This window comes from Bubalus kerabau, chromosome 4, assembly GCF_029407905.1.
Source record: "Bubalus kerabau isolate K-KA32 ecotype Philippines breed swamp buffalo chromosome 4, PCC_UOA_SB_1v2, whole genome shotgun sequence".
In the NCBI taxonomy this organism is placed as follows: domain Eukaryota; kingdom Metazoa; phylum Chordata; class Mammalia; order Artiodactyla; family Bovidae; genus Bubalus; species Bubalus kerabau.
The window spans coordinates 1451644-1477557 of NC_073627.1; the positions used below are offsets into that span (position 1 = coordinate 1451644).

General features: G+C 42.4%; 1 protein-coding gene across 7 annotated transcripts in view; it reads left to right on the forward strand.

Moving 5' to 3' along the window:
* Positions 1–25914, forward strand: part of CEP112 (centrosomal protein 112) — a 324857-nt gene that overhangs the window by 122397 nt on the left and 176546 nt on the right. For all 7 annotated transcript variants that reach the window (XM_055574950.1, XM_055574952.1, XM_055574955.1 and 4 more), the window contains one exon: positions 13773–13908. In XM_055574950.1, coding sequence (XP_055430925.1) covers positions 13773–13908 — 136 coding nt within the window. The remainder of the gene's footprint in view (positions 1–13772; positions 13909–25914) is intronic.

A 25914-nucleotide genomic window follows, 5' to 3' on the forward strand; every position in this document is an offset into this window, starting at 1 on the left:
ATTTACAAGTATAATTACTTCATGATCTTCAATATGATTTCTTTATTAGACAGAAATTACCTCATGGTGTGTTTTCCACTTTCCAAAGAAATGCCCTTTATCCCCTCTCAGCAGGCAGAGATAGGAAACAGGGATGCATACACCCACACGCACGGATGTGTGTTTATTCACATACGTACACCGTCTGCTTCTATATTTAGCTAAACATATAAGCGTCATGAATTCACACTAATTCCAGCTCCAGGGAGATGCTACAGGTTAGCCTCTCCTCATGCGCTCTTCCCTTCTCTGACAGAGAGAAACCTGACTTCCAATATCTGTAAAGTTGTTAGCTCAACTTCCTGAATTCCAGGAGGTGGTTTTTGAATTGATAAACCATACCTCTGGGAAAAAGGACCCTAAAGCCATGGTTTAATTCTTCTCTGAGTTCTCTTTGTCCTGAGTCTTGTGATCCGAGTATTGTCTTCAGAAGTTACCCTGGCTATTTCTTCTCTCTCCTCTGTGTGGTTATGTTATTAATCATCTGAAGTGTGACCAGGCTTTTCATGGTGGTGTTTTACCTTAGAATTTCCCTCCTCCGTCCTGTTTTATTCTTTCCTTTTCAGTCAGTGGAACGTGAGCATGGTTTTAAGAATCAGACCTGGACCGGAAGGCGTGATTGCAGAGCAGTGTCCCCAGCTCCGCTCTGCTCCCAGCCTCCCTGCAGACGGCCGGTCTCCTCAGCCTCTGGCCAAGCCTCTCTGTGTGTGTTTTGCACAAATGAACTCTTGCATGTTTATCTCACGATTTTCTCATTTGTACAGTTTCCTTTTCCCCTTTATTATGAACTGGAAGTCAGGCACTGCTCTTGCATCAGCACAGTATCCTGATGTGCAAATGAAGCTTAGTTTATGCAACTGCTGTCCTGCCTGTGCACCTGGAGATCGTATCCAGTATTCGCAATGATGAATGATGCTGAAAAGAATAATTGAGTAGATACATATTTTTGTATTCTTTGAAATTTATATTGAGGGTAATTTTAGAAATGAGAATGCTGGGTGAAAAGACAAACTGCTGATGCTGCTGCTAAGTCACTTCAGTCGTGTCCGACTCTGTGCGACCCCATAGACGGCAGCCCAGCAGACTCCCCCGTCCCTGGGATTCTCCAGGCAAGAACACTGGAGTAGGTTGCCATTTCCTTCCCCAATGCATGAAAGTGAAAAGGGAAAGCGAAGTCGCTCAGTCCTGTCTGATTCTTCGCGACCCCATGGACTGCAGCCCACCAGGCTCCTCCGTCCGTGGGATTTTCCAGGCAAGAGTACTGGAGTGGGTGCCATCGCCTTCTCCCGAAAAGACAAACACATTTGTGGTTTTGTTGAGTATTGCCGAAGTCCCCGTCATGAAGTTTGCACTGATTCAACGTCTACTGGCTACATATTAGAGTGACTTTTGACTTAGTCTTCCGGGTAGATTTAAATTTTTTGAAGTTCTGCTAGGTGATAAGCAGTTTCTCAATATTGTCTTAATTTGCTTTCTCTAAGTGAGAGTAAACATATTTCCATATATTTAAGGGCGATTTTAAGCCTTACTGAGTTATAATTGAAACAGTAATTTCATGTAGCGTAGAGTCATGTTGTGACATGTGTTCACTCCTGAAACTGCCAACCTAGAAAGGTGTCTGTGTGAGCACAGAACCACCCCCACGTGTCCTCTCGCGCGGTAATCTCTCCTGCCCGCACGTCTGCCGCGCCCGTGCCGGCTGCCGTGAGTCTCCCTTCTTTCGCTGTCACTATGCTTGAATGTCTAGAATTTTAAGTAAATGGAGGCATGTTGTTTGTATACTTGTTGGTCCTGCCTCTTTCCCTTGACATAATGATGATGAGGTCTATCCATGTTGTACTGCATATCAGCAGGTCTTTCTTTTATACTTTTGACTAATATTCCATTATATTGATACACCGTAATTTCTTGATCTGTGTATCTGCTGATGGACATTTACACTGTTTTCACTCTTGGGGCCATTACGGATAAAGCCTATGATAAAGGCTCTAAAGCCATAGATAAAGTCTGTGAACATCAGTGTCCAGGTCTTCGTATAGACATCTGCATTTTGTTCCCTTGGATAAAAACCTGTAAGTCACACGCCTGGATCACGTGGGAGGTGTACGTTCACCTCTTTGAAAAACTGCCGTACTGTCTCCAAAGCGGTGGCGCTGTTTCACACCCACAGGTGTGTGTAAGGCCTCCAGGTCCTCCAGATTCTTGTCAAAGTGCAGTATGAGCATGGTTTTTGTTTTCGCAGTTCCAACAGGTATGTACAAATAAGTTGTTGTGGTTTCAGTTTGCATTTCCCTAGAGACTTGTGTTGAAAAAACTTTTCATGTCTTTTTTGTTTTGTACTTCGGTGTCTGTTCAAATATTTAACCTATTTTTTAACTGGATTGATTATTTTCTTGTTATTGAGTTTCGAGAATCTTTTGTTCATATTGGATACAAGTCCTTTTACAGATAGATGGTTTGCGAATATTTTCTCCCAATGTGCAGCTTTTCTTTTCATTCTTTTAATAGTTTCTTCCAAAGGACAGGTGTTTTTAATTTTAATGAAATTCAGTTTATTTGTTTGTTCTTTTATGGATTGTGCTTTTAGCGTCATAGCTGAGAACTCCTTCCCTACCTCAAGACACAAAGGTTTTCTCCTATTTTCTTTTGAAAGTTTTATAGTTTTTAATTTTGTGTATGCTGGGAAGTATGAATTGAAATTTTTTCTCTTAGTTTCATAAAATTGCTTTCTTTACCTTTAATACATATGCAATCTGTAGTGATCTTCATTCATAACCTTTCATTCATAATATTGTTAATTTGTATTATTTCTTTTTCCAGATCAGTCTGGCTACAGTTTTATCAATTTTATTAAGAGATCCAGATTTTGTTACACTGATTTTTGTCTAATGTTTTCTGTTCCTATTTTATTGATTTCTGTTCTGATTATTTTTTTTCTTCTCACTTTATGTTTAATTTACTGTTCTTTTTCAATTCATTAAGGTGAAAGCTATGCCATTGATTTGAAATCTGTATGTTTAAAATTTTTCTATATAAGTATTTAATTTTATAAAACTTACCTCAAGTTCTTTGTTGATTGTTTAGTTGCTCAGTCGTGTCTGACTCTTTGCAACCATGTGGACTGCAGCACACCAGGCTTCCCTGTCCTTCATCATTTCGTGGAGCTTGCTCAAACTCATGTCCGTTGAGTCACTGATGCCATCCAACCATCTCGTTATCTGGCATCCCCTTCTCCTGCCTTCAATCTTTCCCAGCATCAGGGTCTTTTCCAATAAGTCAGCTGTTCACATCAGGTGGCCTGAGGATTGAACTTCAGCTTCAGCATCAGTCCCTAGAAACATCTTTTTAATTTTGATTTTATGTTTTATGTTCGTTTTCATTAAGTTCAAAATATTTTCTAACTTCTCATTTTATTTCTTTTTTTGACCCATACATTTGTATATTTAGTTTTCAATTATTTGGGGGTTTCATAGAAATCTTTCTTAAATAGGTTTTACATTTAATTCCACTGTGATCAGAGAGTATGCATTGTATGACTTGAATCCTTTTAAAATGTTTGAGAATTGTTTTATGTTCCCAAATAAGTCTATTTTTGCTAAGTATTCTACTCTTGAAAGTGACATATTTCTGCTGTGGTTGGATGGAATGTTCCGTAAGTGTCAGTTGGGTCATGTTAGATCTGTAAGGTTTTAATTTTAGCTAAATTTGAAAAGGGTTTGGCCATCATTTCTTGAAACATTTTCCAATGCCAGCTCTCTCTGGTGTCTCCTTCAGAGGCTCTAGGTGCTTGTGCATTGGGTTACTCGTGCTCTCCTTCCTTTTTGTTATTCTGGTTTCCTTTCTGTGCTTTGTTTTGGTTTGTTTCCATGTTCACTCATCTTCTCTTCAGCATATAATCTGCCTTTAGTCTCATCCATTATATTTTTCAAACATTGTAGTTTTTCTGTAAAGCTATAGAGACTCTCTCTAGAATTGCGGCGACTCTCTCTCTAGAATTGCGGCGTGTGGAGGTAGTTCTCAGCGTCATCACAACCCCTTTCTCTGTTCTCTGTGTGTCTTCTTGGCTCCGGTTCTGTTCCAGGAATTAGCAGTCTTTCTTTCCCTTTCACAGCTTCTCCACTTGTCCTTTATTCTGGAGCGTCCTTATCCTGGATTCTGCAGTCCTCTCACCCATCAGTTGACTTGACATCACTGTCTTATATCCTAATTCCTAGGTTTGTTATACAAACCCTTAATGTCCTGTATTTCTCCTTTGTTCATTTCACTGAATGTTCGCCGAGAGCAGTGTATCAATTCACAGCCTTGCGCCTGCTAGACTGGAAGCTCCCGTAGCCCAGGAGTTGGTGTGACTCACGCAGTGGTGAGTCCTCAGCCTCGGGGCAGGAGCCCGCCCGGAATGGGTGTTAACGCATCAGCGGGACACGAGCGGGCGGGCACCGCATGGTGGCGGGCGAGCAGGTGACCGCGCTGACCGCGCACATGGGGGACGGGCACTGGGGTCCTTGGAGAAGCCTGGTGTGACGGGGAAGAGGTGGTCAGGGAGGACGGATGGATGGTCATACATAGGTGGGTACTTAAACCTAGCACAAACCCAGGTGACATGCTTTTATGCCCTGTCAATAGAGGGTTTATAATCAGTAAAAATAGTTCTACACGTTACTTTATCTCCAAAAAGACCTTAATCCTGGCTTTAGGAATTGTGTGCCCCTACCTGTCATCTTCCTCGTGAAAGAAAAATCTGATGGAGGTTTACTTTTTTCATGGAAAATATGATGGTAAGGAGGAAAAGATAATTTATAAATATGAAATGCAAATATATATTTTACAAATACATGTTCAATTTATATACATACAGTTAACATATAATATGTATGTAAAGAACCTGCCTGCCAGTGCAGGAGACCCAGGTTTGTTCCCTGGGCTGGAGAGATGCCCTGGAGAAGGAAATGGCAACCCACTCCAGTGTTCTTGCCTGGAGAATCCCCATGGACAGAGGAGCCTAGCGGGCTACAACCCACGGGGTCACAGAGAGTCAGTGACTTAGCGACTAAGCAACAGTAACATGTACATACACACACACACACACACACACACACCCCTATATACAATACCTCTTAAACATTCTTAGTGGTGATCTTACCAAAGCGATGTGCCCTTTATAAAGCTTTACTGTTTTGCTCTAAGTACAGTGAGTTCCTCTGCTCTTTGTTCAGAGTGTTGCATTCATATTTTTGTGCAGGTTTATCACACTGAGAACAATATAGAGTATCTTTCTTCCCATTTTGGAAGCAGGGACAGTGTCTTGATTATTTTTGTATTTCTAGCACCAAGCTCACATCTCAGCATACAGTGTTAAGTAAATGCTTGATGGACATTTTAGTTTTCAAATGTTGTAAAAGTTATTTGTTATACAGATATTAATGTTATATAAGGATAAATCATATTAAGGGCTTAGTTAATTAATGTTGAACAGTGATTTAGTTAAATATATGTGTTATACACACACACACACACAGATTTAAAGTAATAGAACAACTTTGAAGTCAGGTGGGCTGTTTTAACTTCTTATTTTGCCATTTAGTATATAAACTTGGGTAAACACTTAACTCTTCTAAATTTCATTGTTTTATTTTGTGAAAAAATAATTTTTTATAGTTATATAATGAAATAATGTATGAACTGCTCTAAATGTAATGAGTATAGAAATCACTCAATGTTCACTCTTTCCTCATTTGCAAAACCATTAAAAATTATGGTTACATTATAAAATGTTATAGTCTGTAGCAGCATCATTCAGTAAAGTACTAGGAAATATCTACTGTGGCTTTGAAATACATGTCACATAATTTAGAGATCATTTATGATAAGCAGAAAATTTTCTCTCAGTGATAAATGTTACATTTATATTTGGTAAATAAAGAGAAATTCACCTACTTAAAATTTCGTCTGCTTGTGCACAGTGATGAATGTAAGTGAGAATGTTTTCCAGCTACTTTGAAATATTGAACTGCCCAGGGACAAGGCACGGATGGTGTTTTGAAGGAAATAAATATTTCAGCCTCACATTTCAGCCTTTCTTCTTTATTCCTTTGATCTGGCTTTGGTTTACTTATCATTCTGCTTGAATGACTTCACACTGCCTTTTCCTCCATAGTAACAAGAAGTGGTCCTGCACCTCCTTCACGGTGTTTAGACTTTGTCATTTCATAGGAGGAACATGTGTTTCCTTGTTATTTACTGATATATTACTGCCTATAAAATAGGATGAATTGATGGGCACGTATGTAGCTTTGCATATATTATACATAATTTATATGTAGAACTTTTAATCAGTACTTCCTTATATATAGGAAACATGAAAGGAGGCAACATTAGATTTGAGATTTATTTGAAGTTTAAAGTGAAAGTTGAAAGATTTTAGAGGGATTTTTCTTCACTGTACACTGAAGCTGTTCTATTTTTAAGGATCATTTTCCCAGAGTTTTCTTATTTCACCATAAAAATTTCAGTCATTTTTTTATTTGCCGAGGTGTGAGTGTCCATCTCTTGCGACCCTAAGGACTGTAGCCCACCAGGCTTCTCTGTACCTAGGATTTTCCAGGCAAGAATACTGGAGTGAGTTGCCATGCCTCCTCCAGGGGATCTTCCCGACCCAGGGATTGAATCTGGCCTCCTGCACCTCCTGCATTGGCCAGTGCCTTCTTTACCGCTGCGCCACGGGGGCTAATAGTTTACATGGAATGCTAGAGTAGCAGTATATAAAACGTGCTAACAAGGATGAAAGAAGCAGCTAGCAATTCTATCTGAAGAGTTAACAGCTGAGCCCCTAAAGAATGACTAGTAATCTGCCAGTCAGTCAAAACAACCAAGAAGAGATGGCCAGGTAAGCTCCTGTAAAACTGATCCCCCCACAGGGATAAACTCTGTTCAGACATAACCTTCAGACCCAGAGGGTGAATATGCAGAAGGAGACACGGGAGGCAAGGCACACCTGGAAGAAGGGAACGTGGACTTCCCGTTTTTACAGCAATGACCAGTTTTGATGCCACGTGGGACAGCTAGAACTCGGGTACATACTTGCCGTCTTGGTGCTTGAAGAGCCAGATGAAAGAATGGGCAGTTGTAGCCACTGGCAAAGTAAGATGGAGACACCAAGAAGCAAGGGAGCCTACTTCCCTGGTGCATATGTCTGCCCGACCCTCAAGACTCCCAAAGCCCAAGTCAGGCTAACAGAGTAGATTTATAGATGAGCTTCTGCTCCTTACATGGGAGACAAGGTTTGTGGTTCAAATTCAGCCAAGTTAACTGCCTGCTATAAACAAATAATGAAAATGATCATTCAGTGCTATTCAGAGGAAAGAACAGAATCCAGACTGTCCACTCTGTGTCACTCATAAAGATAGAAGCTAAAATGACTTGACACACAAAGAATCAGGATAACACGTGACCTAATTACTTTCAATTAGGATAACATGACCTTTTTATCCTCAACAGAAAATGTAAGCAACGGAGACTACCTCAGGATAAATTAGATACTAGAATCAGTGGATCAAAATTTAAAGTAGCTATGCACAGGAACTTCAAGAAAAATTGGTAGCTAAGAATTTCAACAGGAAAACGGTGGAAGATACAACATTTGAGGTTTAAAACATAGCCTGAATATAACACCAGAATGAAGATTACAAAAAGAATGTGAAGATAAGTTAATAGAAATAAGTCAATCTGAGGACAATGAGAAAACTTACTGAAAAAAAACAGCTGCAGACACTTGCAGGGTAATACTGATGTATAAAATATATTTCATTTGAGTCACAGAAGCAGAGGGAAGAGAGTAATAGAAGAGAAAAATATTTGAAAAAATCATGGCCCCAAATTTTCCAGTTTCATGGAAGACAAAGTTATGCTCATTGAAGCAGCTCAGTAAAATCCAAGCAGGGTAAATGGAAAACAAAACAAAACAATAACGCTGTTCCTCTCTGTCTTTTGAGCACAGCTGTCCTGGAAGTGGTGTGACGGCTCCTCGTGGGGACGTTAATTTGCAGTTCCTTTTTTTTTTTTTAGATACTGAGCATCCGCTCATGCGTTTTTTGGCTAATTATACATCTTCTTTGGAGAAATAACCTATGAGGATTCTTCACCTATTTTTATTTACTTATTTGTTATTTTATATTATTTTTTACTGAAGTGTGTTGTGTTAGCTTCTGGTGTACAGCAAAGTGATTGTTACAAATATAGACATGTGAGTCCTCCAACTTTGTTCTTTTCAAAATAGTTTTGCCTATTCTGAGTCCTTTGTATTTCCATATGAATTTTAGGATCAACTTATTAATTTCAGCAAAACATCATCTGGGATTCTGACCGGGGTTGGGTTGAATCTGTAGATCAGTTTGAGGAGTATTGTCAGCTTTTCAATATTAAGACCACGGTTAATTTCCATTTCACTGGTGTTTGTGTCTAACCCTTGAAGTGTCAAATGTTTAGATGTGTCCACAGCATTTATCATTTTAAATAAGAATTTAGCAGAGACCATTGGTCTTAGTCACACAAAGAAGAGGCAAAAGAAGTCTATTCATTGCTCATGGTTAGCGAAAGGTATTATTTTGAGTGCCTTGAAAGTCATAGTTTCTGACTGACTCACTATCAGCAGCTTACGTGCCAATAGCAGCCCGTGAGTATAGAGGATATAGCTGCTTGAAGTCCTGTTTTTCACCCTAGCTGGGGAGGGAGTGGAGACTCCGCTCTGGTTTCCAGGCCTGTTGGAAGTGTTTTGTTCTGTTTTGTTTTCCTTGGGGCCTCCGGTGGAGAGGCCAGGCTGGCAGCAGATGCAGTCTGCCGTGATGTGAAGCCTGTGGATGTATGTTGGGTCTCTGCCATCATTATCAAAAGTGCTGGTGCAGAAATGTGCAAAGGGAAGATTTTCAAATTAAGGTTGGCCTGAACATATAAATGTTAGCTTTCAAAGCTCAAGAAATAGTAAATTGTAGTCCATTAGTCTCCTACATTTTATTGCCTGTTTGGAATAATCATGGTCTTCAGAACATCCTTTAATCTGAACTGGCTTGTGGTTGTATAAGAATGCAGCTTCTTTCTTCTTTATGCTTTATATACTCAGGCGAGGAAAATTTACTGCATTTTATAAATAAATCAGAGTTAAAAAGGAAATTTTCTTCCCACCTTTTTATCTTCACGGAGGCAGATCTTTAAGGCATTTGAGTGATGCGTTTACACTCAGCTCCACAGCTAGCTCCACCGAAAAAATAATCTTCAAAGTCGTTTTTTTTTTTTGCTTCTTACAGGGCACATTATTTGGAATCATGGTAAAAGGAAATACTGTTCTTATATTATTGAGGAGCAGACCCTTCTCTTTTTCAAGCGCTGAAAAATTTCACTTCTATTTCATTACTTTGATGGAAATTAAAATGACACCTCATTAAAATGAATATCATCTTTTTACTTAAATAAGACAGATATTTTATGTTAAGACAGAAGATTTCAAAGTATGAATGGAGCTCAGTGTGTTTGCATGGTTTAACTGGGCAGAAATATTGACTTATTGAGTGGTGCCTTCTGTGGTGTTTACCTTCACCACTAAAGTAGCTTTGTAGGTGCTGCTGCTGCTGCTAAGTCCCTTCAGTCGTGTCCGACTCTGTGCGACCCCATAGACGGTAGCCCACCAGGCTCCCCCGTCCCTGGGATTCTCCAGGCAAGAACACTGGAGTGGGTTGCCATTTCCTTCTCCAATGCATGAAAGTGAGAAGCGAAAGTGAAGTCCCTCAGTCGTGTTCAACTCTTAGCGACCCCATGGACTGCAGCCCACCAGGCTCCTCCATCCTTGGGATTTTCCAGGCAAGAGTACTGGAGTGGGATGCCATTGCCTTCTCCAGCTTTGTAGGTGAGGTGGGACTAAAAATGAATTGAGAGGCTTCACTCATTTCCTTGTATCTTCTATTTAATATTAAGTGGAAAGCAATATTTTAATATAAAACAATATTTCCTATCTGTAAATATTTTTTAATATGTAAAGACATTTATTATTATTAATGTTACTATGCAACAGTCGAGTCAAGGTTATGGTTTTTTCCAGTGGTCGTGTATGGATGTGAGAGTTGGACTAATAAAGAAAGCTGAGCTCCGAAGAATTGATGCTTTTGAACTGGGTGTTAGAGAAGACTCTTGAGAGTCCCTTGGACTGCAAGGAGATCCAAGTAGTCAATCCTAAGGGAAATCAGTCCTGAATATTCATTGGAAGGACTGAAGCTGAAAGCTGCAATACTTTGGCCACCTGATGTGAAGAGTTGACTCATTGGAAAAGATCCTGATGCTGGGAAAGATTGAAGGCAGGAGGAGAAGGGGATGACAGAGGATGAGATGGTTGGATGGCATCACCAACTCAATGGACATGAGTTTGAGCAAGCTCTGGGAATTCGCGAAAGAGAGAGAAGCCTGGAGTACTGCAGTCGATGGGGTCGCAAAGAGTCGGACACGACTGAGCAACTGAACTGAATGCATTGGATGTCCCTGGTGGCTCAGTGGTGAAGAATCCACCTGCCAATGCAGGAGATGCTCAGGAACCACAGGTTCAATCCCTGGGTTGGGGACGTCCCTTGGAGAGGAAATGGCACCCACTCCATTATTTTGGCCTGGGAAATCCCAGACAGAGGAGCCTGGTGTGCTACAGTCCACGGGTTCACAAAAGAGTCAGAAATGACTTAGTGACGAAACAACAGCAGCAACAAATGACATACCCGTGAATATGCCAGATTGCATTTTCTCAAATGGCAAAGGGGATGCGGGATAACATTCCTCTTTGATTCCTGGAAACCTCAACATCATCTGTCTTCTGGAGGGTTCAGTTTCTTACAACGTCTACGATTCTGTCCACGAGGATTCCCATGATGCTTAGTACTGAAGAACATTTCACTAAGTTGTTCTATCGTGGGTCCTGGCACTGAGTGTTCACTTTTTTCTTCTGATCTGGTTTTCAGCACAGCATCATGTGTTTCTTCATTATCATGCACAGGATCTGGCCGAGGGATGGGCTTCATGTGTTTATGCGGAATGTCCACAGAAGGGTGTACTGCCGTCGGATCCATCACACGTCAGGCTACAAATGATCAGTCAGAAGCAGTGTGCCTTACTTCACTAGGTTATAGTTTAACAAATAGCATTTTTATTATGGTCTCAGTATAGAACTGATCATGAATAAAACTTTGGACCTTGATTTTTGTAGTCAATTACAAAGCAAATGAACTAAATTTGGTAGTTAAAAATGAGATAAAATAGAGAAAATATTTGTCCTATTAAATTGAAAGCATTTATAGTAACAGTAGCTCAAGTGGATTATTGAACAAAAGAGTAAAACAACTAACTTTCAGCATTTACAGAAAAAGTTGGTATTTCAGCCATATATCATGTATTTGTATAAAATGTGTTAAAATTTTCTCCTGGCTAATTAATGGTGCATAATTTTAAGTTATATGGTTTATAAATTTTTCTGAGTTTTCAAAGTGAAGAGGAACTAAAGAGCCTCTTGATGAAGGTGAAAGAGGAGAGTGAAAAAGCTGGCCTAAAGCTCAACATTCAGAAAACTAAGATCATTGCGTCTGGTCCCATCACTTCATGGCAAACAGATGGGGAAAACATGGGAATAGCATCATGTTTCATTTTCTTGGGCTCCAAAATCAACGTGGATAGTGACTGCAGCCACAAAATTAAAAGACACTTGCTCCTTGGAAGAATGGCTTAACAAACCTAGACAGCGTATTAAAAAGCAAAGCATCACTTTACCAACAAAGTCCATACAGTCAAAACTATGGTTTTTCCAGTAGTCATATATGGATGTGAGAGTTGGACCATATAGAGGCTGAGTGGCAAAGAATTGCTTTCAAACTGTGGTGCTGGAGAAGACTCTTGAGAGTTCCTTGGACTGCAAGGAGATCAAACCAGTCAATCCTAAAGGAAATCAGTCCTGAATATTCATTGAAAGGACTGATACGGAAGCTCCAATACTTTGGCCACCTGATGGGAAGAGCTGACTTATTGGAAAAAACCCTGATGCTGGGAAAGATTGAAGGCGGGAGGAGAAGGGGACAACAGAGGATGAGATGGTTGGATGGCATCACCGAGTCAACAACAAACAAAAGTTTTCAAATATTGTCCACTATACTTTCTTTTCTATTATGAAACAGACTGAGCATGCAAATGTGACCCTTTGAAGACTTGTAGTCTGCTGAATGGTCCACAAGTGTGGAGAGCATGGGATGAACTAGTCCAGGGGGGCATGGCAAAGGAGTAGCTCCTGTGCATCCTGACCTCATGACCTCGGAGGGACCCTCGTCGTCAGCGGCAGCCTCTGCCTCAGCACCCAGCTCACAGTCCTCTGAATGGAGCCTCTGGGCGACCGCTCCCAGTCAGCGGGGCCCAGCAGCCACAGCAAAGTGCATCCAGCGCTCGTGACAGCTCTCCGCCACAGTGGCCACCTGCTTCCAGGCCATGGGGCCCAGTAGGGGTCCTTGTATGAGGCACTCATCTGATTCTGGGGACACGTTCTCAGCACAGGGAGTGGCATCAGGGGCACCCGGAAAGCCACAGAGAGCGGCAGCGCACGGGCTCCACAGGGGGCACCGGCGCAAGTCCCGCTTGGCCCATCAGTGACGTGGGGCCTCGGGGACAGGCTCTCAGCCCCAGTTTCCGGTTCTGCAAAGTTAGGGGTATGGAAATGGCCTTATAGAAGCTGGACATAAACGAGAGAAGACGCGTTCGAATCGTTTACATAGCACCTGGTGCCCAGTCAGAGCTCAGCAGTGGCCAGTATTAACATTCACATGTTTATACCCTGAAGTCTTACTTTGTCTTCTGTCAGCATGCAGAGATTCCTCTTCTGTTGGTGGACCTTCTTGACTATTTCATTTTTTTTCAAGGTACAAAGAAACGTGATGGTTACGGTTCTCTTAGGCGAGTCCACTGCAGGCAGGAGGTTGTCAGGCCGGCATGGCGCCCCCCTGCCCCTTCACCCTGCAGGTCAGCTTCTGCCGGATGTGCGTGTTAGAGGTGGTCCTGGGGTACCTTGTGCTTTTTTAATCGAGACGTTATCCACATACTGTAAGATTCATCCTTTCAAAGTGTGCAGTTTAGCAGATTCTAGTATATCCACAAAGACGTGCGGCATCGCCACCATCGAAGGCCAGCGCGTTTGTCACCCCCAGCCTCCTGTGAGTGAGCAGCACTGCCCCCCCCGTCCCCCCAGCCCGTGCTGACCGCTCACCTGCTTTCCCTGTCTCTATGGGTTTGTCTGTTCTGGATGTTTCTCATACATAGAACCATGTGATACGTAAGTGTGTGACCTTGAGTCTGGCTCCTGTAACGTTGCAGTGTTTTCGAGATTTGTCCATGTGCAGGTACGTCCGAGCTGCATGCCTTTCTGAGGCTGAGTACTGTTCCACCGTGTGGCTGGACCGTCCGTCGGGTGATGCAGGGCCCTGGTGATAAACAGTCTTGTTCTAGGGAAGCTGTTGGAAGCCGGTGTGTCCTTATCAGAACACACATTATGTGCTTAGACCCTTCTTTCCTGAGACAAGTCGTGTTACTGTCATCTTTTGAAGAGAGGTTTTATAACATTTGGATACTTGAGATAGAAATCTGGTCTGCACTTGAGAGAGGATGAAAGCTTGTTCTTTGATCAAACCCGGTTCTTTGGTTGTGCGTTAACTCTGTGGCCCGTGTGGCCTCCCCAGGGAGAAGGAGGAGCGGCTGACCCGGGTGAGCGAGGGGCAGAGGCTGCAGGTGCAGCAGGCGGACGCCGCGCTGGAGGAGTTCAAGCGGCAGGTGGAGCTGAACTCGGAGAAGGTCTACGCAGAGATGAAGGAGCAGGTGAGAGGCTGCCTCTGGGGCGGAGACGTGCAGGTCTCCTGTGGGAAGCAGCGTGTTTACCAGCTCAGAAGGCTCTGCCAGGGTTAGCCCACCGTGTCAGGGTCAGGGCTTCAGGTGAGGGCCGGGGTGGACACCCCCCACCTGCACAGCCCGGAAGTATGGGCAGCTCCTCTTGGCCGAGACAAGAGCCCTGGAGGAGGGCCCAGCCGGCTGCCCTCCCCAGGGGGTGGCCTTCCTGGGCTGTGGGAGGGACTCTGCTCAGCTGCTCCTGGGGATGGGGAGTGGGCAGAGCCTGGTGGGAGGGGCTGAGGGCCCTCCTCCCCCTCAGTGCCCCGATTCCTCTGGAAAGCAGAGCCAGAAACCATTCAAAGTCCTGTCCATAGACACGGCCGTGGCCAGACTGTGCCAGGCTTTGGGACACAGGGCAGCATACAGATAAAACCCATGACCGGTCATTTTCTCCAGAGCGAGGCCTCAAGTTACCCTCCTGTGTCTGTTCATGTGCCATAGATGGTGTTGCATTGGTCAGTTACGGCAAATTATTTTTAAGTGGCATTTCAGGAGGACAGAGGCTATCCCCGGTTCTTATGTAAGTGGTATGTTTTATAGTTCCGAGAAAAAATTTAAAAATTTATAGAAGAATAAAGGAAAGAGATACCTAGAAACCCATCATGAAGAATCAACAATTGTCAACACCATTTACTTAAATAAAATGTTACAGATGTAGTTTCATTTTACTTTGCATTTCAAGTCTAATCACGTTATTCTCCGGTCTCTCTTCTCCTGGTCTTTTCAGGAGAGCTCACACTGTAATTAATGCAGTGTGTATCATTTCAGTGTATTTGTACTTCCGCGTGCACGTGTAATGTCTCTAAGTGTCACATGCATGTACATGTATACATATATGTATAATTTCTGTGCTTCCATTTTTGAAAAGTTAAAGACTACAGATTTGATGTCTCAATCTTGTTTGCACTTTTACACTGAGTTTTGTATAGCTGTGGCCTGTTGATTTAGTGCAATGCTTTTAACATCATATGTGTTTTATCATATGAATATACCATATTTTATTTATCAGCTCCACTATTCAAGAGCATTTAGTTGATTTCCAGGCTTTCTTAATTATTAAGAGTGTTACAATACTTGTTTGTGATTTCATTTTCAGCTGCAGTTTTCTTCCTCAGGAGGCCCGAGCACTCACAGGTGGTAGAAACTTCCCTGTGGAAGGTCATGGGCAGAGCCTGTGGGGTTTACAAAACTGGAACTGTGCTTCCTTATTATTTCCTTGATTTGGATTGTGTGGACCTGGGTTCTGAGAGCAAGGTTTGAGACCCCCGCTCACTGCCTTGGGTGAAAGCCAGATTCCTGGTAGAGTTTGCGGCTGGAAGGAGGGCCGTTCGGTGCCCACTCCTGGACGTGCGTCTCTTCCCAGCTCCCTGCTGTGATCAGAGGCCAGGCCCGAAGGAGGCATATCTGCTCAGATGTGCAGTGGCGCTCACAGGGAACTCTTTGATCAGCTTAACGTTTAAAGGAATACAGAGAATATTGAAGGAGGGGGCCCCTGGCAAGAAGTTTTGAGTATGCCCTGAAGAAGGCTAAAAAAAGGGCTTTTGAAAGTGCCAAGGCTGACAGTACAACTTTCCCATAAAAGCTGAAACCACGGCAGGCACCTTTGGCTCAATAAATACACTTTTGGGGGTTGGTGATACAATATTAACAAACTGCCCAATAATGGGTCAGGAGAAAACCAGCAAGCAGTATGGACTTGTGGAAGCATTTCATAGGACAAGAAAAAGGTGTTTGTATCCAGCGGTCACAGAATGAAAGCACACTTTTGAAAACAGTCTACTGTAGAATTCAGGGGGGAAAAAAGCAACCTCAGAGTAGTAGTACCTTTAATGAGAGACATGATCTGTACGAACGAGGCACATACATCAAGTACAATTAATGCAATTAAAGCTAGATACCGTTTGGAAAAGTACTGAACGTCAAGAATAAAATGGAAATCCAATACTAGGCAGAATGAAACTGGAAAAGAAATTGGAGAAATAATGGAGTTTTGAAGGAGAAAGGCTGCGACCCAATTTTATACATAACCAAGGAGCTTCTCACTTCCAAAATCAACAGAAAAACATTTTACTAGTAAGAGTTCACATAATGTATACTGATTGTTTCTTCTCTGGAAAAAAATTATATCAATTCAGAGATGCAGCAGAAGACACCCAGCACGCAGGGAAACCATCATAGTAATGGATGAGCCGAGAACTGTGGAATCCAACAAAATAAAAGCAAAATCAACTGATTGTCACACCTGTAGTCGTGAGATAGAATGCTGATCTCGCCGCAGAAGGTGTCTAGAATAGAAAATACAAACTCAATAACAACAGATAATCTGAATCCTCAGGTTGCATTAGTAAAGTTCACGAAGCCTGGATCGGATCGGGGGAGCACAGGGGCCAGCAGTCTGCCCTAGAAGACGAGACTCAGAGGTTAACCGCGAGGTGAGGGCTGTAGGCTGAAACGCTCTTTAGGTGCGGTAAGCAGGCGTTAACAAAGTTAACAAGATGCTGCATCCTCACAAAATCTAGAGAAGATGAAAGCGAAATTTGAGATATTGCCAAAGGAGTAGAGTAGAGGTAGAGACAGAACAAAGTGTCCAAAATAAGACAGAGCATGTAACTGTAGGAATAAACAGTGATAGGTTAAATTTTTCTCATAAGAAAGGTATTGATCAGCTGACTTAAATGAGTATATGCTATTTATAAAAGGCACAACTAAAAGTTACACAAAAGTTATATATAGAAAATATATTTTATCACTTGTATTCAGAATAAAAGAAAATGTAATATTGTCATATAAATTAACATCAAAACAAGTCAATAAACTGGACAAAGGAATATATTTTTGCTTGAGAAAGACAGGAGTCCTTATGAAAAGGTATAAGGAATACAGGAAAAAATTGACATAGTCACGGAGTGCTTTAATAAACTTTTCTCCACTCTTGACTGCTCAGGGGGCAAAACCTAAACAAACAGGAGTTCTCAATAGCAGTTTATGAAACCGCCATATTTCTACTTCCCACTCGTTAAACATGATGTATTAAATTCTTACTCCAATGGAGCAGTTACAGAACTCATAAAACCAATAAATTTCTGAAACTCAGCAGGACATATTTTTACCACAATGCTTATTAGTAAAACCAGAAATTAAATTTCAATCAAAATTGCTGCATTCACCAAAAACTTTTGTTTTTTGAAAAACACCATTAAAAAAAAGAGGAAGTTAAGGCAAGCCAGAGAATGGGAAAATAAAGGATTCACAAATATTTCCAAGAACTCATATCTAAAATATAAAAGAAATGTTACAACACAATAAGAAGAAGACAAACAACCCAGTTAAAAATAGGCAGAATATCTGGACACCTCAGAGAAGACTAATAAGCACATAAAGAGATGTTCAGTGTTATCATTCGTCAAGGAAATGCAAACTAAAACCAAGAAGATGCCACTGCGTGCTCTTGGAAAAGGTTAGAATTGTAAAGATTCGCTGAGGGTGCCAAACACCGGTAGAGGTAAAGGTGTGGGCAGACGTGGACTTTCATACTGCGGGTGCAAAACGTTCAACGTGCACAGCCGTCTGTCAGCCGTTCCCTTCCTGTGTGTGTAACCAGGAGAACAGAAGTCATATCCAGACAAAGACTTGTACACAAAAGTTGTCAGCAACTTTATTCACAAAAGCCCAAAACTTGAACAACCCGAATATTCCTCAGAAGTTGAAAGGACAGTCGAGATGCAGTGTATACAATGGAATATGACTTGGGGATAAAAAGGAATGAGCTGCTGATGCCTGCAACAGAGGACACATCTCAGAAGTCCCGCTGGAGGGAAGAAGCTGCAAGCAAGGGCCCCTGCTGTGTGCGGCGTGCCTCTGCGATGTTAGGGTGCCCAGATGACGTCAGCTTGTTTGTTTCAGCAGAGCACCAACCTGATTTGTTCCAGAGCAGAAGTCTCCTCTTCTGTGGGTGGGTTCCAGTTTCAGTCAAGTCTCTATCCTTTGCTGTGCTGGGTCTGTTGTGCTGGGCCTCTCAAGAGCGTATCTAGACTTGGTGGTGATTTAAACCCCTCCACCCAGTAACTCCAGGCACTCACGGAACATTCTCTGGGGTACACCATATGCTTGGCATGAAACAGTTCTCAATAAATCTTAAAACGACTCAGATCTTAAAATCATACAAAGTGTGTTCCTTGACCCCGATAATAAATTAGAAACAAACAATAATAATAAATCTGGGAGAATGCCGTATGTTTGGAAATTAAATAAGACACTTATGAGGAGTAACTCATGGAGTAAAGGAGATATTACTTAAAATTAGAAATTATTTTGAACTGAATTAAAATGAAAATATGGCATATCAAAGTTTACAGAATACAGCTAACAGAGTACTTAGAGAAAAGCTTGTAACATCTATCTCCAAGAGGAACATTCTCAAATCAGTAACCTAGTTTTCATCTTATGAAACCAGACCAGGGAAAGCAGGCTTCTGCTCAGGGAAGCAGAATAAAGGAAATCACAGATATTTACATATGTATGTAGTATATATATTTATTAATGGAAAGCAAAGAAGTAGAAAACATTAAAATAGAAAAAGTCAATGAAGCCAAAAGTTGGTTCTTTGAAAAGATTGAACAAAATTGACAAATTGAGCTTGACTGCTGAGGGTAAAATACAGAAAGTGAGGAGAAACAAATGACCACATCTAGGGATGCAGAAGGAAAGGACACTGCTATTGATCTTATAGAAAATGAAATAATTATAAGGTGATATTTTAAAAACTTGGTGCCAACAAACAACAAAAACTTAGGTGAGATGGACAAATTCCTAGGAAGATGCAAATTACTGAAACTGTCTACAGAAGAGATAGAAAGTCCAAATTGTCCTATGATAGATAAGGATATTTAATTAGCAATTAAAAATCTTTTTGCAAGGAAAAGCCCAGGACCAGATGGCTTCCCTGGTGCTGCATATGCTGTGTACGCAGTTGTGTTTGACTCTTGCAACCCAGCGAACTGTAGCCAGCCAGGCTCCTGTGTCCGTGGGATTCTCCAGGCAAGAAGACTAACAAACACTGTGGTCCGGCAGTAGTGGATCAAGCGGTGCAGATGGGAGAACCACTTCCCCGTCCTACCTCTAGGACTCTATTTTCCAAGACTCCGAGCTGTGCATGCTGTGTGTTCAGGGTTGTTTATTGTGATGTTACTTATCAAGGGTAAAAAAACTAGAAACTATATGTCAAAAATATATATATAGTTGGACTATAAAGAAAGCTGAGCACCGAAGAATTGATGCTTTTGAACTGTGGTGTTGGAGAAGACTCTTGAGAGTCCCTTGGACTGCAAGGAGAGCCAAGCAGTCAATCCTAAAGGAAACCAGTCCTGAATATTCATTGGAGGGACTGATGCTGAAGCTGAAACTCCCAGTACTTTGGCCACCTGATGCAAAGAACTGACTCATTGGAAAAGACCCTGATGCTGGGAAAGATTGAAGGCAGGAGGAGAAGGGGATGACAGAGGATGAGATGGTTGGATGGCATCACTGATTCAATGGACATGAGCTTGAGTAAGTTCCAGGAGTTGGTGATGGACAAGGAAGCCTGGTGTGCTGCAGTCCATGGGGTCGCAAAGAGTCAGACACGACTGAGCAACTGAACTGAACTGATGTCAAAAAAGGTCAGAGAGAATGTTAAAAAAAAAAAAAAAAAAAAGCCTTGGAGAGAATGTGCTCTGAGGAACCATTAAATTAGAAATCCATCTTCCTCTTTCCTCTGCAAAAACTGGCCCCTTTAAAATCAAACCATCTTGAAGATCCAGATGCTAACCCCGTAGTTACTGTTTCCAAGTTAACTGGAGCAAACAAACAACTAGAAGGAAATTAAAAAAAGAAGACGACGATGACAAACCCTGCCCAGCCAGCAAGTGACACTGCAGTAGAACAAGACCAGCCGGGGCTGAGAGAGGGCATCTGTGCAGTGGATGCGGAAAGCGCCCGGAGCCCGTCCACCCTCACGCCCCACTGCTCTGCCCTGCACCAGCGCCATCCTCTGTCTCCTTTCTTCCTTCGCCTGTTCTCTGTCCCTCTATTTGCTTCTCCCATTTCTGGACCTCCAGAGTTCGCGTGTTCCTACCTTGCAGATATGGCATCTCTGCGGACCGGTTACCCGATCTGACGGAGGGTCCTCTGTGGTGCATGCGGCTGGGGTCCGCTTCCCCCCACACACCCTCACCCGTGTCCTGTCTTTGCCAGCGGTCCTCGCTGATGTGTCCAGTGGTTCTGGATTCAGACTCAGTAAAACGTGACGGTGACAGCGGCTGGTGAGCAGGCAACGCTCTGTTTGTTTTCTGTTGGAAGAAAGCTCTGCCGTGGTTTCAGTGGCAGATGGTTTTGCCAAGTGCAACCGAGTTTCTGAAACACGGAAAGCACCTTTGCTGTGAGTGTAATAACATGGAGCAGCCCCACGTATAAAGGAATCCTTACAGCCAGGCTCACTAGCAAATGGGACAGTTCTCATGTAGCAGATTTTAACAGGCAGTAAATACAATATATATGTCAAAACACGGTAAATTAGATCCCCTCCATCTCAGACTGTCAGTTGGTTAAAAAGTGTGGATGCGGCTCGAGCTCTCAAAGAAAGTCAATCAGCAGGTTCATTATTTGGAGAAGTCATACTGCTTTTGGACATTTCCACAGCCTATACTTTCCTTTTCTGTTGTTGTTTTTGAACTGCTCTTTTCTCACTGAAGTCTTTTGTGTAAAAGCCAGGAGAGCTCAGGGCATCTTTTTCCACTTGGAAACCGCTGCACATAGAAGACAACGGGAATTTGAATTAAACAAGCTCTGAGTTTGTTTTTGAAAGCGAATTGCTGTTTGAAAAACGAGGCCCCTGAGAGAAAATGGAACAGACTTTAACTTTTTTTAAAAAGTTGCTTCACACTGTTTCTTTCACTTTGAAGAACTTTTTATCTCATTTAAGACTGCTTAAATAACCCAATTCTTACCCCAGTGGCGAAATCCATTATATATGTTAGCTGTCAGCAATTAGTTGTGGAAAATATACATATTTTAATTGTGAAAATGTATTACTGTTAGAATTATTCCTGTATATGTGTATATAATTGTATTTTTTTAAAGAAATAGGGTTCTGTATTTACCTATTCTCTGTGAAACAAATAAATGACTGAAAAAGACAGCTATGTCTTTTGAAGTATTGGCAGCAATTCTAAGGTGAAACTTTTTCATCTTGTAAACCGACTGAATGAATGTCAGCTCACCACTTCCTCCTGGGGCTTCCACTCAACCACTTGACTTTTCTAGTTAATTTTGCTCCTCTTGAAAATGTATTCTCATTAAGTGGCTGCTGCTGCTAAATATCTGGCTTTAAATTCTGTTTCTTTATCTTTGTAGCCATCAGCTATAAGCTATTCGCTTTATACTTGGAAAACCCACGGTTTGCTGTGAAAACCCAATTTGGAAATCCTGCCTTTGACTAGTGAGGTTGCTTCTGGGTGCTGGTACATTTGAAACTGATTAGCAGCTTCTTACAGTTTAAAAGATTTTGAGTTTAGTTCATCATCTCATCGGAGAAAGTGAAAGTGAAGTCGTTCAGTCGTGTCCGACTCTTTGCGATCCCATGGACTGTAGTCTACCAGGCTTCTCTGTCCATGGGATTTTCCAGGCAAGAGTACTGGAGTGGGGTGCCATTTCCTTCTCCAGGGGATCTTCCTGACCCAGGGATTGAACCCAGGTCTCCTGCACTGCAGGCAGACGCTTTTCCCTCTGAGCCACCAGGGAAGCCTTCTTCTCATCAGAGAAGGTAATGGCAACCCACTCCAGTACTCTTGCCTGGAAAATCCCATGGACGGAGGAGCCTGGTGGGCTGCAGTCCATGAGGTAGCTAGGAGTCGGACATGACTGAGCGACTTCACTTTCACGCATTGGAGAAGGCAATGGCAACCCACTCCAGTGTTCTTGCCTGGAGAATCCCAGGGACGGGGGAGCCTGGTGGGCTGCCGTCTCTGGGGTCGCACAGAGTCAGACACGACTGAAGCGACTTAGCAGCAGCAGCAGCATCTTATAGTTGCTATTGACTTCATGAAAAAATTCTCAAGTTACAAGGAAGGAGGAATGTTATCTGAATACATCTGTGCTTTTATAAATGTAGATGGATAACAAAACAGACTGAGAGAGACAAGAGTCAACATACAGACCATCCATTCTCTTGTCCTTTAAGGGCCATGCTGGCTCATGTAATTAAATAAGGTCTTTTTAGACCAGCTTGAAGGTAATAGAATATCCAATACAAATAGAAGCATTTTTTCTCAGTTACTTTTTGATGATAATGGGCAAATCTGTCTCTGCTTTCAGCATTTGAAAAATTTTGTCTTCAAATGAGATGAGGTATCAGAGGTAAACTTCTTGCAGCATATTTAAGTATTCTAACAGAGTTTATTGTGTTAATCAATTCCAAATGTCAACATCCAAAGCCTATGGATAAATGTTTGGTTTTGAAAAACAAAATTAAAGAAATCAAACAAATAATTAAAAGAAACCTTAACTCTCATCCTTAAATGCTTAATAGAGTAGTAAGTGAAACTTTACTTACTACCAAGGAAGACCTGGATGAATTGGGCAATGGATCTTGTGTATGGATTTGAAGATTCAGTGTTACAAAGATGTCCTAAAGTATGTTTCTGTGCTCTTCACTCTGTCCCTGTTGACTCCGCCCTGGTTTCACCCCTTCTGATACCACACTGTGTGTACGCTTAGCCGCTCAGCCCCTGTCCAATTTTTGGCGACCCAGACAGTAGCTCCCCAGGCTCCTCTGTCCATGGGATTTCCCAGGCAAGAACACTGGAGTGGGTTGCCATTTCCTCCCGCCGGGGAACTTCCCGACTCGGGTTGAATCTGTCTCACCTGTGTCTCCTGCATTGTAGGTGGGTTCTTTACCAGCTAAGCCATCGGGAAGACCCGTAAAAATGTCAGTTCTCCCCAGATTAATCTATAGAATCAACACAATCCTAAAACTCAAAACGTTAGCAGTGCTTTTTGCCGGTGGAGGGGGGTGCGAGGGGGTAGTGGTAGGGGAGTGAGGGAAACTGGCAAGCTGATTCTAAAATCTACATGGAAATACAGACGTCTCAGAGCAACCATGGCAACCTTATGCTTCCAGAACTTATAAATACTGCTGAATACTGAGACTAATATTAAGCTATATTCATAAATACAGTGTGGTTTTGGCACAAAGATGAACAGTGTTTTAGAGGAAAGAGACCAAAAGTAGACACACACATTATGATCACCCTGATTCATGTCAAAGCAAGTATTGCTGTACAGCAGGCAAAGAAGGGCCAGGTCAGCAAATGCTGTGGTAATGAGGTACTGAATAAAGCATCCACATCCAGGGTTGATAAAGAACTGCTACAAATAGATAAGAAGGGGAGAGGTACCAGACACGCATCCACTGCTTTTCTCTGTCAAGGATGTTAGTTTCTACTGAATCTTCAGTCAAGCACTGCTGCTGCTGCTAAGTCGCTTCAGTCGTGTCCAACTCTGTGCGACCCCATGGACTGCAGCCCACCAGGCTTCTCCGTCCATGGGATTCTCCAGGCAAGAACACTGGAGTGGGTTGCCATTTCCTTCTCCAATGCATGAAAGTGCAAAGTGAAAGTGAAATCGCTCAGTCGTGTCTGACTCTTTGCGACCCCATGGACTGCAGCCCACCAGGCTCCTCCATCCATGGGATTTTCCGGGCAACAGTACTGGAGTGGGGTGCCATTGCCTTCTCCAGTCAAGCACAGATAATTGTTTATCTGTGTTGCTGCCATTTGTATCTGTCTTATCTGCCTATCTGTCTGTCTATCCTTCTATCTATGTCTATACATATCTGAAAATACTTGAAGGACAATTTCTTATAGTTTATCTAAATATGTATTAAATACAGCAAAATTGTATTTCTCTATAGACTTGTATAATTGTCTACTAAATTATATATGTCAGATTACTCAGAACCTAACAACACAAGATAACTTGACTAGAGAAAGAACAGTGACTTTACAACCACATCTGACAGAAATGCTAGATCCTGGTCCAGTGTCCATTCCTAGTCTCTTACTAAAACAGTAGAGCCCTGAGTTTATTTAGGGCAACATTAGACACAGTTGTAAATCGGCAGTCTCTCACCTTGCAGATGGAGCGTGGCTTCTAATGCAGAGAACGTCTAACGCAGCGAATGAGATGGAAACAGCGTACTGTACTTGCTCCTGACAGGAGCTTGCAGGAAAGCCCCTTCAGAGGGTTTTCAGCAGCTGCTATGGACCCTTAACCCTTGTCCCCTCACCCCCACCCTTTGGGGCTGGGGTTCTGAGCTGCAGAAACCGCTCTGGGGCCATCACGGGAGGCTGAATTGCAGAGACCCGAGCCCTGACATCTTTGAACTGCCGACGCCGCGGCCTGTTCCTGAACGTTTCGTGACCCGAGGGGAGCAGAGCGCTGGTGTTGCTTAAGCTCTGAACGCGCAGATGTTCTCTTTCGTGGAGCTCAAGTAACGCTCAAGACACCAGTGTACACCCCTCTCTATCACCGGTGAACGTTAGACATTCACAGAGCCCTTTTCTGCTCCTAATTTGATCACCAAGTTCTACACTTAGCTTTCTTGGAAGCCAGTTACCCAATGAAGAAGTGGGTGGTTCTTTTTTCCTTACACTTGAAGTTAAAAGGAATATGGAATGATGTATGATTAAGCAGAATCTTTTGTATCTATGGCAACTGAAAACCTTGTTTCTACACAAACTTCAAGTGTTTTACAAGACTTGTTTATTTATTTTGGTTAAATTGTGGAAGGAGAATGGAGTGGGGTCTTGCATTTTCGGTCAGTATAAAATAACACTTATAACACTTTGAATTTTTCTTAATGTTTCGGTATAAGAAAGAGGTCTTTCATGTGCTTTAAATTGTTTTCTATTTTGATTATAGAAGATAATTTTTTTGAAGGAAGACATCCTATTTTTATAAATGTTGCATATACAAAGCACTTAATTACATTTAAAATATTTTAATAATTATTGTTATTTGTAATACTCAATCTGTGCTAAAGTAGAATAAGAAACAAAAATCAACTTCATATGAAGATTTGTCTTAAAAGCACTGAATAAACCAGGTCTTCTCTCCTTGATTTTCCTTTCTTGCCTCCTTTCTGTTTTGCTTTTGTCTGCCCTCCATTCATCCTTGAGAATTTAATATGTATTTATTCTGCACACCTTGGCAATTAATTAATAACTAAGATACAACAGAATTATAAGTCATAGTTTCTTTTATTTGGGAGGCCACTGTGTAGATGAGTAAACAAGGCTTACAATTTGAAACACTCCTGCACTCTAGAGAAAAGCACCCTGTGCTGGGAAAAGGGAAAGTTTCATTTTCTGGCTCCCAGAGCACAGTAAGAGGTGGGTGTTTCCGTCTGTTGTGGATCAGAGAGCAGACCCCTCCGCCAGGAGGGGAGGCTCGAGTCAGCCTTGGAGAGGGATGGCTGGGTGAGAGAAACACGGAGGGTTTTCCAACAGAGAGGAGCAAAGCTGCCTCGTGAGTAGCCGCAGCCGTTTGGGAAGTGCCAGGGGAGCCGGAGCGCAGGGGTGGCTCCCGAGGACCAAGTCACAGGCCTCTGGGTAGAGGGCTGATGCGAAGAGCGCTCACTGGAGGAGAGAGCGCCTTGAAACCCACGTCCTGAGTTAGGAAACAACGTGGGCTCCACCATGCCTGCTTTAGACGTTCCTCAGCAAAGCTGATCACGGGACTGAGGGCCTGTGTTGGTCGTCTTAGAACTCTGATGGCTGAATCTGGAGGCTGCCGGCCCGTGTGCATGGTTCAGTGGTTTCTAATATATTCACAGAGTCCTGCAACTATCATCACTCCAGAAAAACCCCCACCCCCAGCCCCCTGTCACCCTAGGCAGTCACT